The sequence below is a fragment of the Fundulus heteroclitus genome, chromosome 20 (genome assembly GCF_011125445.2).
Source record: "Fundulus heteroclitus isolate FHET01 chromosome 20, MU-UCD_Fhet_4.1, whole genome shotgun sequence".
In the NCBI taxonomy this organism is placed as follows: Eukaryota; Metazoa; Chordata; class Actinopteri; order Cyprinodontiformes; family Fundulidae; genus Fundulus; species Fundulus heteroclitus.
Genome location: NC_046380.1, coordinates 33,735,478 through 33,750,178, shown reverse-complemented (window position 1 = coordinate 33,750,178; position 14,701 = coordinate 33,735,478). Strand labels below are relative to the sequence as shown.

At 47.8% G+C, this 14,701-nt stretch overlaps 1 protein-coding gene across 1 annotated transcript in view; it reads left to right on the top strand.

Annotated features, from left to right (window-relative positions):
• lrig1 (leucine-rich repeats and immunoglobulin-like domains 1) overlaps window positions 1-14,701 on the top strand; it is a 44,473-nt gene that overhangs the window by 19,367 nt on the left and 10,405 nt on the right. Inside the window, exons 4-9 of the mRNA XM_036124606.1 lie at window positions 3,883-4,020; window positions 4,113-4,256; window positions 5,052-5,195; window positions 6,534-6,677; window positions 8,565-8,708; window positions 10,907-10,987. Coding sequence (XP_035980499.1) covers window positions 3,883-4,020; window positions 4,113-4,256; window positions 5,052-5,195; window positions 6,534-6,677; window positions 8,565-8,708; window positions 10,907-10,987 — 795 coding nt within the window. The remainder of the gene's footprint in view (window positions 1-3,882; window positions 4,021-4,112; window positions 4,257-5,051; window positions 5,196-6,533; window positions 6,678-8,564; window positions 8,709-10,906; window positions 10,988-14,701) is intronic.

Genomic DNA, 14,701 nt, shown 5'->3' with positions numbered 1-14,701 from the left:
CAGAAAACGCTCAACAACTGTGTCATGCCTCTCTGCAAAGTGAAGCAACAGTGGGCTGGTGTATGATGCCATGGTAGCCTTCAGTGAAAATACCTTTCACAGTATTGCCTCAGAGATCCAAAACAAAAACGTTCAACATGATTTATTTGCTTCTTTTTTTTTTCAAACGCAGTCCATAATTATTCCTCCTGCTTCCAGAATAATCCAACGCCCGTATCATTACAATTATCCACGTGATTTTGATTCATTGTCTAAAGCAAAATGTTTTTAATAAATGTCTTTAATTCTTGTGTCCTGTCCTGGCGGCTCTGGTTTCCTCGCAGTCGGCTCAGATTTGCTAGTTAGAAGTTCCTCATGGCTTCCTGTGTGATCGACTTGACCGACCCAACGGCACGCCAGACCCAGTCTGAATTAGAGCTTCAAAGTGGACATCTCAGATACTACAACTCCCTCCCGTCCTCTAGGTCCAGTGTCTTGCAACTTTTTTCCGCGTGTCTCTGCTCCAGCACACGAGCCAAATAGTCGGGACATCAGCAGAACTCTGGAGAACTTGACTTCAGACTGAGGAGCTGATTCAGACGTTTGAATCAGCAGTGTGACAATAACCATCACACCACCTGATGAGAAAAACAAACCTGAACACAGCAACAAAAGGGGAAAAAACCAGACACATTACCTACATTCATACACATCCAAAATCATTAATTGCGTAGTACCGACCTTTACATAAATATCCCTTTTGCACAGATCAATGTACTTTTTCCTGCTTTTCACAGAGTTCTTATGTAAGTCCAACACGCTAGTATTAAATGTTTAATCAATTGTGCTGTCTGCTCATGTAGGAAGCCTCCTGTAGTTTAAAAGCAGCAGGACTTTAGGACGAAAACGTTCTACATCATGACAGAAAGATTTCCAGAAAGCCTAATTTGTCTTTTTTGTAAGATAAAAAAAAAAAATACATTACTCTTTTTTTTTTTTTCAGCCTGCTGACTGGCAGTGTGCAGCCACAGATGAGGGCGGGGCAGCTTCCCATTAATCAGTGCTTTATAGAGCTGTTTTTTTTCTCTGACATCTTGTTAAAAGGCGTTTTAGAACGGTGGAACTGGTAAACGGTTCTAGTCCGGGCACAGATCCAGAATAATAACACAAACAAGTTAACTTGACTTGACCGAGGAACCTATCGCTGGGCCATCTAAGCACCAGATGCCAGGCTCCCACAGTTCCCACAATGCATTTGGCAAGGCCTATTGAGGTCCCGCAGGCTCCCAGAATGCCACAGCAGGGTGGCCTGGGGGGCTTTGGGGGTGGAGAGAGAAGAAGCAAACAAAACGTTTTAAAACCAGAGTGTGGAAGTGACAGCAGAGCAGCACAAACTTTTGCACCCGGTCGACTTCAAAGAGGCTCTTTAGAGAGGAGCCCACAGGACGGTCCGAGTTTCAAACGCTCCTCCTTTTGTCCGGAGCGCCGACGTCAGACCCAACGTTACTGGTCGAGCTGAAAGATGACAGTGGAAGCAGGAGAGTGACCCTGCCGGTGTAACACGGCCCTCCTCCCCCCCAGGTTTCTCCTCCCATACATCAAAAGGAGTGTCAGAACGAGGCGGCCTCATGCTAATCAGGCGGTCAGGGGCGGGGTAATGCGATTTGGAAGTAGGTGGCATCAAGAATAGACGCTCAGACATCAAATAAGACAAAGGTAACCGAGCTCCTCTTCATTCGGCGGCCGTGAGGAAATCGCTTCTTGGAAACGCCGGCGTCGTACAGAGGGGGGGGGGGACTTCAAAGGCGCTCAGCGCAGAGGCGTTCAACACACAGCTGGGAACCAATGTGGCTCAGAGAGAGAGAGAGAGAGAGAGAGAGAGAGAGAGAGAGAGAGAGAGAGAGAGATAGATAGAGATTACAGACGAGATAGATCGAGAGATGCTCGAGCTCGAGAGAGAGAGTCGAGATCTAAGAGAGATCTCATCTCTCATGCTCTAGCGTATCTCGTCGCCTCTCTAGCTCTCTCTCGCTCGCGATCTCGCGCATAGCGCTCGCCGTCTGTCTCCTGGAGCTTTTAAGAGGAGAAGACGAGAGATCTGTTTTTCCCAGCAAGAGGTCACCAGCTGTTGACCCCACCTCACCCCTTAATCCCCCCTCCCTCCTCTTCCTCTCCAGTCCTTCCCTCTTTGGTTTGTGGCATTTGCTCACTGTAGCCACTGTCTGTGTGTGTGTGTGTGTGTGTGTTCATCAGCTTGCTGAGAGCCAGAGAGGGAGGAGTAGCGACTGACTTTGTTCCCAGCGTTTTTGTCACACACTGACCATTCTGAGGTTTCAGACTGGATGTTTAACTACTGCGTGAATACTGAAATCTCCAAAGATGGAAATCGGTTCCTTTACGCAGGATTGAAAACAGACCCTTTGGATTCAAAGGAAACCAATTTGAAAGTCATTGTAATCGGCCGCGCAGGTTGGATGCATGGTTTGTGGACTTTACAACGCCGGGGGTTTTAATCAGACGCATTTCCAAAATAAACAAAAAAAAGGTTCTCCTGAAAAGCAGGAAAACAAAACAAAGCGAAGCTACAAGCCCAGAGTATTGTGTTTTTTGGGGGGGGATTTTGATAGTCCGACACAAAGTAGCTCTCAATTGTGAGGTTCAAGGAAGATTATGCCTATTTCCTTACAGACGGGTGTTGTTCCCCTTTTAATCCGGTGCAACCAGTTGCGTTCAGAAGTCCGCCATGGTCCACCTGTGTGTGATTTAATGTCGGGATGATTACAGCGGCTCTGTGGAGGCCTCAGAGGTCTGATGGAGAGCTCTGGTGATCAACTAGCATCACGAAGACCAAGAAGCACAGCAGACAGGTCAGGGAGACGGTTGTGGAGAGGTTTAAAGCAGGGCGAGGTCATACAATGTCGTCCCAACTCAAACATTTCAGTCCAGACGTGACCATCCATCCAGACAGGACTAATCAGAGAAGCAGCAAACGGGTACGGACTGTGGAGGAGCTGCAGGGATGCACTGCCAAGGCGGGAGAGCAATAAGAACCTCCCCTGTGTGCCAAAAGCCATTGAGCGGCCACCACACTCTCTGGCTCTGGTCAGGTGAGGTCAAGAGTTACGATCTTTAGCCTACGTGCTAAATACCGTGTGTGGCAGAAAACCAACACCGCGCATCACCCTAAATACACATTACTGTCATTTCTTTTTAGTGAGACAGACCTAATCGTGTCGCCCAGCGAGAGGAGTGACGTCCAGACAGGGTGACCAAGGGGCTGTAAAACGGTCTCACACAGTCACCTTCTATGTATTCATATTTCATTTGTGCTATGTTGGTTTTTCATCCTTTGGTCCAATAAGTACCCTAATACAGATGTCGGGGATCACGGCATCGGGTGGAGCTGTGCACGGCCCGTTGCACAGCTCCACCCGACCGGTCATTGCTTACGAGACGGCGGAAACATGTCAGCTTCTCCCTCGTGTTTCCTCGCCCGGGAAGACCTACAACCTCGACTAATGGCTGCTTTCTTAGCGCTCTGCTCGTCGTGGCCGGCTCACGCCTCCTTAAAGGCCAGAGCTCCCCCCCTCAGGACGCCACCGCCATCGGCACGTTTCGCCGCACGTTTGTTGACCGCCTCTTTGCCCTCGGAGGTGTTTACAGACGGCCGGCTGCTGTTTGGAAGCTCTTGAAGGACATTTTGGTGTTGGACGCAGGCCACTCTGCTCTGTGTACTCTGCTCTCGCTCTGCCTAAGTGGGCCTAAAGACCTCAGAGTGGATTTGAGTGTGCCCCACCACCCAGCCCCCCGCCTCCGCCTTGAATGATAAACCGCACGCTGAGGTTAAGCAAGGGCAGCTCCCAACACACCTAACGTTGGCTTGTTTCTCATTTTTATTTTCAGACATCATAATAAGATCCGCAACATCGATGGCAGCCGAATCCTGGAGCTGGTTTCTCTGGAAACGCTGGACCTGAGCAACAACGACATCACTGAAGTGCGGGGGGACGGCTTCCCGGCAGGACTCCAGATCAGAGACCTGTGAGTACCCCAGGAGGCTGAAGGTTGGGCTTTTCTGCATCGTTGTTCGCAAATCATTCGTGCTAAAGCTCAATTTCTCCTGCTTTTTTCAGATACCTCAGCAACAACAAGATCAGCACGCTGCAGCTGGGCGCTCTGGACCACCTGGGCTCGACGCTGCAGGTCCTGAGACTGAGCCGGAACCGCATCAGCCAGATCCCAATCCGAGCCTTCCAGCTGCCGAGGCTCACCCAGCTGTGAGTGCCGCCGTCTTTTTAGCACTTCGCCAACGGGGTCTGTGCGCATAAAAGGTTCACCTCGGCGGTCGCGTTCAGCCTGGAAGTGAGCGGGCTTCCCTTTGTGTGTCCTTTGGAGACTTGTGGGAACTAAAAAGGACTGAAGAGTTTGCGTGAGGAGTGGCTTCCTGGTGTCTGTTGATTGAGCTCTGTGTTTAACATCTAGAAACACTCTTAGTGTGAGCTATGCCTCCAGGGGTGGACAAGGTCTGACAGGGTAAACACCGGGCCCGCATTATTAGTGATTTACTGCCTTCCTCCAGATCCCCAAAGTGGTTAGCTCAATCCTCGCACCGTGGCCCATTACTGTCGTCACACTTCCCACCAGCGTCACGTCTTCTGTGGAGAGCAGCGCCGCTGGTGTGGCGGGAAGTCCCACCCCAAGGGTCCCCAGGTGCCTGCTGCTGAGCAGGTGGCGTGCTAGACGCTGCAGCTGCTAGAGGCGCTGCGCTGCAGGCATGAGAAGAACCTGTACGGATGTTTATCATGGCAGGTTCTGTGGGCTTTTAGAGCCCTCAAACCCACAGCTGCACAGTTTAACGTCGCAGTCAAGGGTAGACTATGTATAGTTCAGCCACCGTTTTTTTTAACGTTTCCTAATGCTTAATATGTTGGGTTTTTTTTTATGATGTCCACCAGACCACCAAGCGTGGCTTCTGTGGTTTGGATCGGTGCGTTTAGAACGGGGAACAGAAAGCGGGTGGTTTTCTCGGCGTGCACGACTAGAGATGCTGTGTTTGTGCGTCCGGCCCGCAGGGAGCTGAACAGGAACCGCATCCATCAGATCGAGGGTCTGACCTTCCAGGGCCTGTCCAGTCTGGAGGTGCTGAAACTGCAGAGGAACAGCATCAGCAAGCTGACCGACGGAGCCTTCTGGAACCTGTCCAAGATGAAAGTCCTGTAAGTTAAAGAAAGAAGAATATCGCGCACCTTTGCTAAATTGGAAATGCTAATTGAATGTGAGGCAGATTTGTTGCACAGCGCTCATGAAGAATCCTAATAAAGATGCCCAGAACTCACTCTGCGGCTCAGATTTTACATTTGTTCCCAACCGATATAATTTGGCACAAACAGCATCTCACAGTAATGGTGAAAAACCGGCACTGAACGGTTGTTTTAGAAACCTCCTGTCGTCCCGTTTAAAGTTTGCAACAAGCCGTGTTAGGGTTGGCAAACATTTGGTAGAAGGCATCCTGGTCAGATGAGAAATAAATGGATGTGTTGGGCCTGCTTGCAAGATGCTTTGGCATAAGGAGAAAAAAAGCCTATCGATAAAATATAAATTATATTGATCGTTATCATTATCAACAAATTCAAAACATATATTTTAAGTGCGGCCCTGACTATTTTATACTGTTGCTTAGCGACCTATTTATAGGTAAAGAACATACAGACACTAAATTTAAACTCAAACCTTTATTCAACCAACTTTTTTTTTTTACCAAAACTGCAAGTTTTTAAAAAAGAAAAAAAATAACATTCTTTGAACTCTTTGAAGGGGGCGGAGCTTGGTTCCTGGGTCTGCGTTGTGATTGGCTGGGAGGATGTAGCGACTGTAATATTAACCTACATGATAGGCTAGCATGAAAAGGGAAGGAAAACTGTTGTTCTATTGAACTTTTTACTGACCCTTTTTTCTGTCATCGATGTACGTCTATCCATCGGTATATATTGATATTAAATTATCGTCCCGCCCTACTTTGGCAGCAGAGAGCGGTCGCTGCACATTGCAACGTGTACCTGTGGTGAAACACGGCGGTGGCAGCATCAGGCCGTGGAGATGTGGACATTTTCATCAGGACAGCCAGAGGCACAATGTAGGGGTTTAAGTCAAAGGGTGTTCATGTGTTAGAATGGCCTAGTCAAAGTCCAGACCCACATGCAGTTGACAATCTTCTCCATTGGTCCTCTCTGTCCAACCGGAATGAGATCAGCTATTCTGCAAAGAACGCCGGTCAGTCTCTAGATTTTATGGAGACTTTGCTCAAAAATCATCTGTTTATGCAGGACTTTGTCTATTAAATAAAATCCCAACAGAAACGCACATTGGTTTTTCTAGCATTTTAATTGTATTTTTTTTTTTACAATTGATGGAATGTAGTGTGCACACCTTGCACCAGATTCGACCTCAACCTGGTGGCAGCGTGTCATTCTGAGCCCGTTAGCTTGTTGGAGAGACCGAGCTCACGGCCGTTGCCTTTTTTTTTTCTTCTTCTTCTCCTGAAACGTTTCTTTCAGTCACCTGGAGTACAACAACCTGACGGAGGTGAACAGCGGCTCCTTGTACGGCCTGAGCTCGCTTACGCAACTCTTCCTCAGCAACAACTCGGTGGCCCGCATCAACCCAGACGGATGGAAGTTCTGCCAGAAGCTGAGGGAACTGTAAGTACCTGCATGTAAACGAGGCCGAGCAGCAGCAGCAGGTCTGGAAACCTGGATGCTGAAGGTGGAGTTCAAGTTTTAGATTGAGTCGTGCGCCCTTAGTGGTTCTCAGTAACCCAGCTCTCTCCCTCAGCCTTTACCCCGGGGTTAAATGACGTTCTGTTTTAACACTTCTATACGCTACGGCGTTCTCAGGATAAGCCTGCTGATCCCATAATTGGAGCCGGGCTCAACGGCACACGGGCCCTCGGACGAGCGTTTTAGTGATGCTGGAGGTTTTGGCGTAATCCTCCGTCGTTTGTGTCGTGGTAATTACACTGGAGGATCAGCTCCTCGGCCTTTGTCTAGCAACTTATCTGCGACTCTCTCCCCTGTTGACACGAGTGTCGTAATGCCGCTTTAAAGTGCTCCGCTCAGCTCAGGCGTCGCTAACGGCGAGGTAGCCCCGGCTCCCCGTGGCGCCTGGGCTTGTTTACGGGCGGCAGCGTGGACGGCGTACCTTCCAGTTTGCTCTGTGTATCTGGCCGCTGCTTCCTGTGTGCACATCTTATGAACGGCAGATTGCTTCCGGCGCTGTTCCCGAACTCGGCAGCCGCCGTCGGCATGAGTTTTATTGTCCACAGAGCTACGAGGACCGCCGCGGCCGATAGAAGCGGCTGACTCGTCTTTATGAGGAGCCTGTTATTGCATTCCCACTGCGCCTGGCTGAGCTGGTCATCGAGGAGGGGGGGGGGGGGGATCTCTGCACACATGACTGGTCAAGCAGACCTGAGGCCCGGCCACAGGGACCGACACGGTGGGCCACAGAGAGGGCAATAAAATGCACAATAATGTCTTTGAGCAATGCTGGGAAGTTGCTGCTCTAGGATTTGTTGTCCAAGTTTACCAAAAGCTGATAAGTTAAAAGAGGAGCTGCACCACTCAGTTCACCCAGGGATCACGTTTAGCCAATTTGTATGAAATGTAATTTATTTTTATTTTTTTTAATCAAAACCAAGGCGTCCAAACGTTTTCAGATTAAAGAGCAGGGCGTAGTCTGGGAAAGTCTGGCTTTTATCAGCTTCCAGGTCTGAATAAGTGGAGAAAACCTTTGTTTTTCCAGACTTTGTTCATTTGATCTATATCTTAATGGTTTACTTTTATTAACACCACTACTTTATTTTGGCAATTTACCCATTAATCAATTTTTTACTCTCTAAACTCAAGAAAGGGCTGTTTCACCATATTTTCTATTGTGGAAAGCTTTAAATTCAGGTTGAATGGAGCCTGTGATTGTTCAGCTGGGTCTTTAAAAAATGCCAAAGCTTCAATTTTTTCTCCTTTTTTTTTTTTTTTTTTTTTTACAAACGCAATGACGTGTTTGCAAACTGTGCTTTGATGAACCTGGACACTCCAGACCTTAAATACAAGTCCTAATGAGTTCAAGACTTTTTGAGGTTGAGCAGATTTCTTTTCGCTCGGATGCCAAAAAAGCAGCCAAAGGGTTCGACGCCACTGTCCAAAAGCTGGAAGCCAGTTTCAGCATTGTTTGGTTTCATGATGTGTAGAACATGCAGAGAAGCCTTGATTACTGGTCAAGCAGTAAAAGCCTTATTTTTCTGTACGTAGAAAACGTAAGGTAGAGAACGTTGCAGTTAAAACCGCCTCAGGAAACGCATCTTTTTGTGGAGCGATGTTCCGCCCAGGGACGTTTTTTTTATTTTTTCCCCCTTCGCTTAATAATTTGGATCTCAGTTCTGCTTCGGCGTCTGCCGAATCCATTCCGTTCGCATCGCAGCGTCGCAAGGAGCCATGAAATTCAAGTCTAATGATGTTGCAAGCTGCCTGGGCGTTCTGTAAACCTGTCATCTCCTTTTAGACCTCACACCGAACTTTCCCCCTCTCCAGGAATCTGTCGTACAACAACTTGACTCGTCTGGACGAGGGGAGCCTGGCTGTGCTGGGGGATCTGCACACGCTGCGCCTGGGCCACAACTCCATCAGCCACATCAACGAGGGCGCCTTCAGGGGCCTGAAGGCCCTACGAGTCCTGTGAGTAGGCCGCCCCGAGCCATTATTACCAAACCCCAGATAACCCCCACACCACACACACACACACACACACCAGCCGCCCTCTCATTAAAGTCCGGAGATAAGGTTAGATGTTCCACTCGGGAGCAGTGAAAGCCGAGCTGCTAAATATTGGTGTTGCCTGGGGGGAATTTGATATTTATGCCCAGGCAGTCCCTTTACTTGACTTGACAAAGCCTCCTATTAGCATCCATGCATATTCATGGCCAAGCTGGGACCCGAAAGCGTTTAGCATCGCTCTGCTTCATTCACATCCCTCCCTACTTTTAGAACTTGAGGATAAAGACACATTTTTTTTTTTTTTTTTCCCTTTCCTTCTTCAGCCTTTGGCACAAACAGCCAAACTAAAATAAAAGAGGAGAAGCAAAAAGAGAAAAAAAAGAAAAAGTCAATGGAGAAATCCTTCAAAGCCTTTTTGGTCTTGGGTCTTAACTACAGTTTGCTTGGCTCTGCTGCTCTCCAGCCAGGAGAGAAAGTGGAGCCAGGTCTTGGTGGAGCAGCTCTCTGGCTGAGGCCAGGGCTCACTGCGCCCCCCCCCCCCCCCCCCCCCCCGCCCTCTCTCTCTCTCTCTGACACACTGGGGGCTTGTTTACTGGGCTAAGAGGGAACCGTTTTGATGAGCACTAGGCTCTCTTCCCATGTTTTTATTTCTGCTGTTTAAACGGTCCTTTTTTCTTTATTTGCCTCTTTTTTTTTAAATCTTTTGCTGGTTTATTCATCCCTACGTGTTGTCTCGTGTTAAATCACGTATTTTATGTGGATGTCGTGTTATAAACCAACTCAAACGATCTCGTAATTCCAAAGGTTTATAGGTTTTAGTTTGTTGTTTTTAATCACAAATTAAAATCCTGCATTTGTATCCATTCAGGATTACAATCCAGTGTAAACGCCCGTCTTGAAGTTCTCAGATGCTCTGTGTGCTGTTTGACTCAGTTTGAGCTATTTTGTGAAGAATGGGCAAAAATATCAGCGCCTAGATGCGCAAAGCTGGTGGAGATGAATATTTTTCGGCGGGGCTGTAACGTGCATTTTACATTTTATGCAGGATTTCCCGGCTTTCCTTTCCCCGCCTCAACCCCTTGCCCTCTTGTCTTTTGAGGCAGGCCTAATCTAATCAGCGCAGGGGAGGACAGGCATAGGCAGGGCCCTGAAAAGGAGCTGGGGGAGCTTTAATTGGGTATGTGCTGCTGGTTGTGCTGGCATGGGGCTGGAGCCTACATCAGGGTGTGAAAGCTCTAAACAAGCCAGCCTGCAGTCTAATTCTGCCACGGGGGTCGCTGGCTCGTAGGGGCCCCCCTTTTTTTGCCGGTCCCGCGGCTCCGCGGCTGCTCATCCGCCCACTCCTGGCTTTGCTTTAACGAGGCGATGGCGATTCAGGCCCAGCCAGCCAGAAAGTGTAGGAAATTGGCAGGCCCAGTCGAGCCCCATACCAGAGACAGCAGCCAGTGGAGACTGAAAAGAACCAGAGGGGTACAAAGGATGCTTGGAAGGCAGAGGGAGGAGGAGGAGGAGGTGCAGCTGACCATCAAGCTCAAAGGGGTTTTCTCCAGCTTTTGTCGACTCAGAGCAGTTCTCTGAATTCGATTGTTTTTTTTTTTTTTGTATCTTCCCGCAAACGGGGCAAGCTATGACTTCATCTGAGAGGTAGTTCTTTGCACCTCACCGATGCATTCACAGACCCCCAACGCGCTCTGAAAGAAGTCCCTTCTCTTTCCTCTCCATTGGTTCTATTCTCTATCTGCCTGACCACGGCCAGGCTTGGCCCCTGACGCCCATTAACAGTCTTGGACGTACCCTACCTGCCACCATCACACCATTGCCCGCCGTCCGACAAGGCATTGTTCTCTCGCCAGTCCCCTCTGTGCAATCATGAATTATACATGTTTCCCTGCACCGGGGGGGCCTGCGTCCTTACAGGCACTTGCGTGGCTTGGTCCTCCTCCACCCCTCTTGAAGGGAAGAATGCGCTTGGTTGGCAGAGCAGAGCAGCAGAGAGGGGCTCTTCAGGCCAGGTGCAGGCGGGGGGGGGAGGGGGGACGGTGGGGGAACGGGCAACCCGGGACTTCCACGGCCAGCTCTGTGAAACTGTTCCCCGAAGACATCCCCTGTTCCCGTCCTTTGGTACCTTCTTATCCCCCTCTCCTTCTCCTTCTCTGCAGGGAGCTAGACCATAACGACATCTCTGGCACAATAGAGGACACCAATGGGGCCTTCACTGGATTGGACAAGCTCAATAAGCTGTGAGTATCTTCTCCCTCCTCCGCTCTTCCTCTGTCACCCCCCCTCCTTTTCACCACCCTTTCATGGCCTGGGACTCTCTGCTCTTCTTTGAAAACACGGCCTCAAAAAATGTCCCCGCTCAAACCTCCAGGGTCCATTTCTCAGGGATTTTGCAGTTGAAATATCCGTCCCCATCATATTATATTCTCACGTAAAACCAAGTACCCCAGGTGGCATCGTCTCAGCAGAATCTCAACAACATATCAATGCGTCCCAGACCTTGGTTAGAAGGCAAGAAGTAAAGTTTGCTGTCAGTCTGGTCCGTCGCAGGAGGCCAAGCGGCGTGGCCGAAGCTGGAAATCCTGCCCAGCTCTCCCCTTTACAGTGTCCCTCTGGTAATTAGCTGCTTGGTCTACTAACGATGGAACGGCATAATCAGGACATGGCCGCTCACCGATTTCTGGCTTCAGTGCCAGCAAGCATTGCACCCTAGGTGACTGATTTCCTGCAACTTTTAGGTGTCAATCTGCTTTAACAAAGATCTGTTGGATAGTAGACCTTACATGTCGAGGAGGTCAATTCATTCAGGCGCATTGGCCTAGAACAGGGGTGTCCAACTCCAGTCCACCAGAGCCGGTGTCCTGAAACTTTTAGAGGTTTCCCTGGCCCCACACAGCTGAATCAAACAGCACAGTTAGCTCCTCAGTATGCAGTCAGGTTCTTCAGAGTCCTGCTAATTAACTGATTATTTGACTCAGGCGTGTTGGACCAGGGACACATCTAAAGGTTGCAGGACACCGGCTCTCAAGGATCGGAGTTGGACTACCCTGGCCTAGAAGTTGTAGGGTGCTGGCCTCTGGGAATTAAAGGTTGAATCCCGTATTTTCGTTTTTTTCAAACACTTTCTCATGCGACCTCGAAGCCAGCTGTGGGTAGAGTGATGGTAGCGCTACTTCGATACCTTTTTGACTCAAGTAGAAATAAAAATTAACGGTCAAAAAGTATTACCTGAGCACCTGTTTTACTGTGTGATCTGATTTAATTTGTGAAAATATTGTACAGGGAAAACCTACCATTATGTGCTGGTTCTTAAGATGCTAAAAAACCAAATCACATCATTACAAAGTCATCAATTCAGGCTGAAGAAACAGCCGTTTCTAAATCTCAGCTTTCCACAACTTCGTCTGCTTGGATGGGTAATGTTTGCATGTATGATAGAAAGGACGTCCAGTGACAGCTGCAGGTTAACTTGACCTTTCAGAGGCCCAACAGGCTCGTTACCCAACCAGAGGTCTTTAGTGTGTGGATGTTTGGACACCGACCAGTAAGACTTCCTTACTGGTTAAAATATGGCTGGACGATATAGAAAAAAGGTATATTGTTAAAATAGAAATCATATTGATCGATATTGATAATTATCAACTAATTCAAAACATATGTTTTAAGTGCAGCAAGATACAGAACACACAAACACTGAATTCAAACTTTTTACCCAAACTACCCAATCACATGTGCTCTTTGAACTCTTTAAAGGGGGCGGAGCTTTCCTGGGTCTGCGTTTGTGATTGGTTGGGAGAATGTAATATTAACCTACATGATAGGCTAGAATACAAAAGGAAGGAAAAATCTTCTATTGAACTTTTTATTGATCCTTTTTTCTATCATCAACATAAGTCTATCAATAGATATATATTGTTAATGGATTATCGTCCAGCCCTAGGTTAAAACATGTTTGCTGATAATTCACACTGCAAAAACAGAAATAAAAATGAGTAATATTTGCTTCAAATTTGTGTATCTGTTCTTGATTTGAGCAGGTAAATAAAAATGATCTGCCAATGGAAGACTTTTGCACTTAAAACAGGAACAACTCATCTTCATCATCTTATTTCAAGTGCAGGATGTCTCATTATCTTATTTTAGGGGTCAAAATAAGATAATCTTATTTACCTGCTCAAATCTAAGACAAAAACACAAATTTTAAGAACATTTTACTTATTTTTAGATCCGTTTTTACAGTGCAGTGACGTAATGCTAGGTAGGTGGAAGATAACGCGCTCACTGTGGTGTTACCTCAAAATAATAAAGCAGTAAAACTACTAGAAGTACTTTTTTTTCCTGTCAAAAGGTCACTCAAGTAACTGTGACGACTTACTACCACCTCTGCTTAAAGGTCGTCTTTTCTTCTTGCCCTCTAAGTTGTTTTTGTCCCGATTGATCAAGTCAAGCAGCAGTTCTCCATCTCAAGTTAGCCATTTGTGAAATTGGAGCAAAGAGTGAAGCTTTAGTGGCGCTGCGAGGCAATCATCAACCCGCAGGATGAAAAGACGACGTCCAGCCAAGATGGTTCCCAGTGTGAGCGCGGCCCAAAGAAAGAGCCCCAGAAAGCGGGAGAGAAAGGGCTTTTCTTGGCGCTGGCGGGGGTTCTCTCCCCCAATAGGCTTACTTCTATTTCTGCTTCGTGCCTGCGCTCCGTCCCTCCCCTCATTCCCACTGCCTGTTGTTGGGAGCCCAGAGAGGGTGAAATCGAGGGCCGCATTCAGTCATCAAACATCAAACGCCTCGCCTGCCCCGCCCTCTGACCTTGCTCCCTTTCTTGTTTCTGGGCTTTTTGTCGCGGCGTTGGCGGAAGCAGTCCTCTGCATCCCGAAGCTGTCAAAACGAGCCATGGGAAAAAGAAAATGTAGCAGGGAGGGAGAAAAAGCAGAAGACTTCAAAGTGTCCCAACGCTTCCTACCCCTTGAGCCTTTCCACGTTTCGTCACGTTGCAACAACGAACGTTGGGATTTTACACGATGGGTTGACACAAAGTGGGAAATAATTATAAAACCGAAAGGAAAGGATGAGATAACGATGGTTTTAACAAAAGAAATCAGAAGAGTGTAGCCGGATTATGCATACTCAGCCACCTTTACTCTGACTAGTGCATATGTTGCATTCAAGAGTCTGATGAGTAAACGGTCATCCTGTGTGTAATTTAACCCCGGCATGAATCCTGCTGTTCTGCGAAGGTCTCAGAGGTCCTCTGGATCACACCGGTGAACAAAAACCGTCACGAAGACCGTCCACAGGGAGAAGGTAGCGGGCATGGTCAGTGTCCCAAGCTTAGGACATCTCAAAGAGTGTAGGTCCATGTAGGAGCTGCAGGAAAACCAAGATAAGACGGCAGAAAAACAAGATGGCCATCGCTAAAAGAAAGCCAACAGAAGATGCTGTTGTCAAACGAGACCAGGGTTGAACTCTTTGGCCCACGTGGCAAAAGTTGGCGGTGGGTACATCAGGCTGCGGGATGGCACTTCTTCAACAGGGACAGGGAAGCTAGGCAGAATAGAGGATGGATAGACTGCTGTAAATGCAACTTACTTTGTGTTGGTCCAGCACATAAAATCCCAGTAAAATAGCTTAAAGTTGTGGATTTAACTTGACAAAAATGGGCAGAAATACTCTTTGAAATACACTCTTTGTCTTTTAAAAGCCACTTACCTCTGGAGTTTTTATGGATACATTTGCAGATAATCACCATGTTTCCATCCAGTTGTCGTGCGAATTTTGAGCAAACTTTTAAAATGTGGCAAAAAATGAAACTTAGGCACGTTTCCATCCATTGGTTTGGAGCGAATTAACCAATCAACGCAAAGCGTAACCTTGTCAGAAGTGGCTGTAACAAACAGGAAGTAGCAAGGGTGCAAACCAGCACGGACCACACATCTGTAAAAAAAATGGAGGTTTTCAGG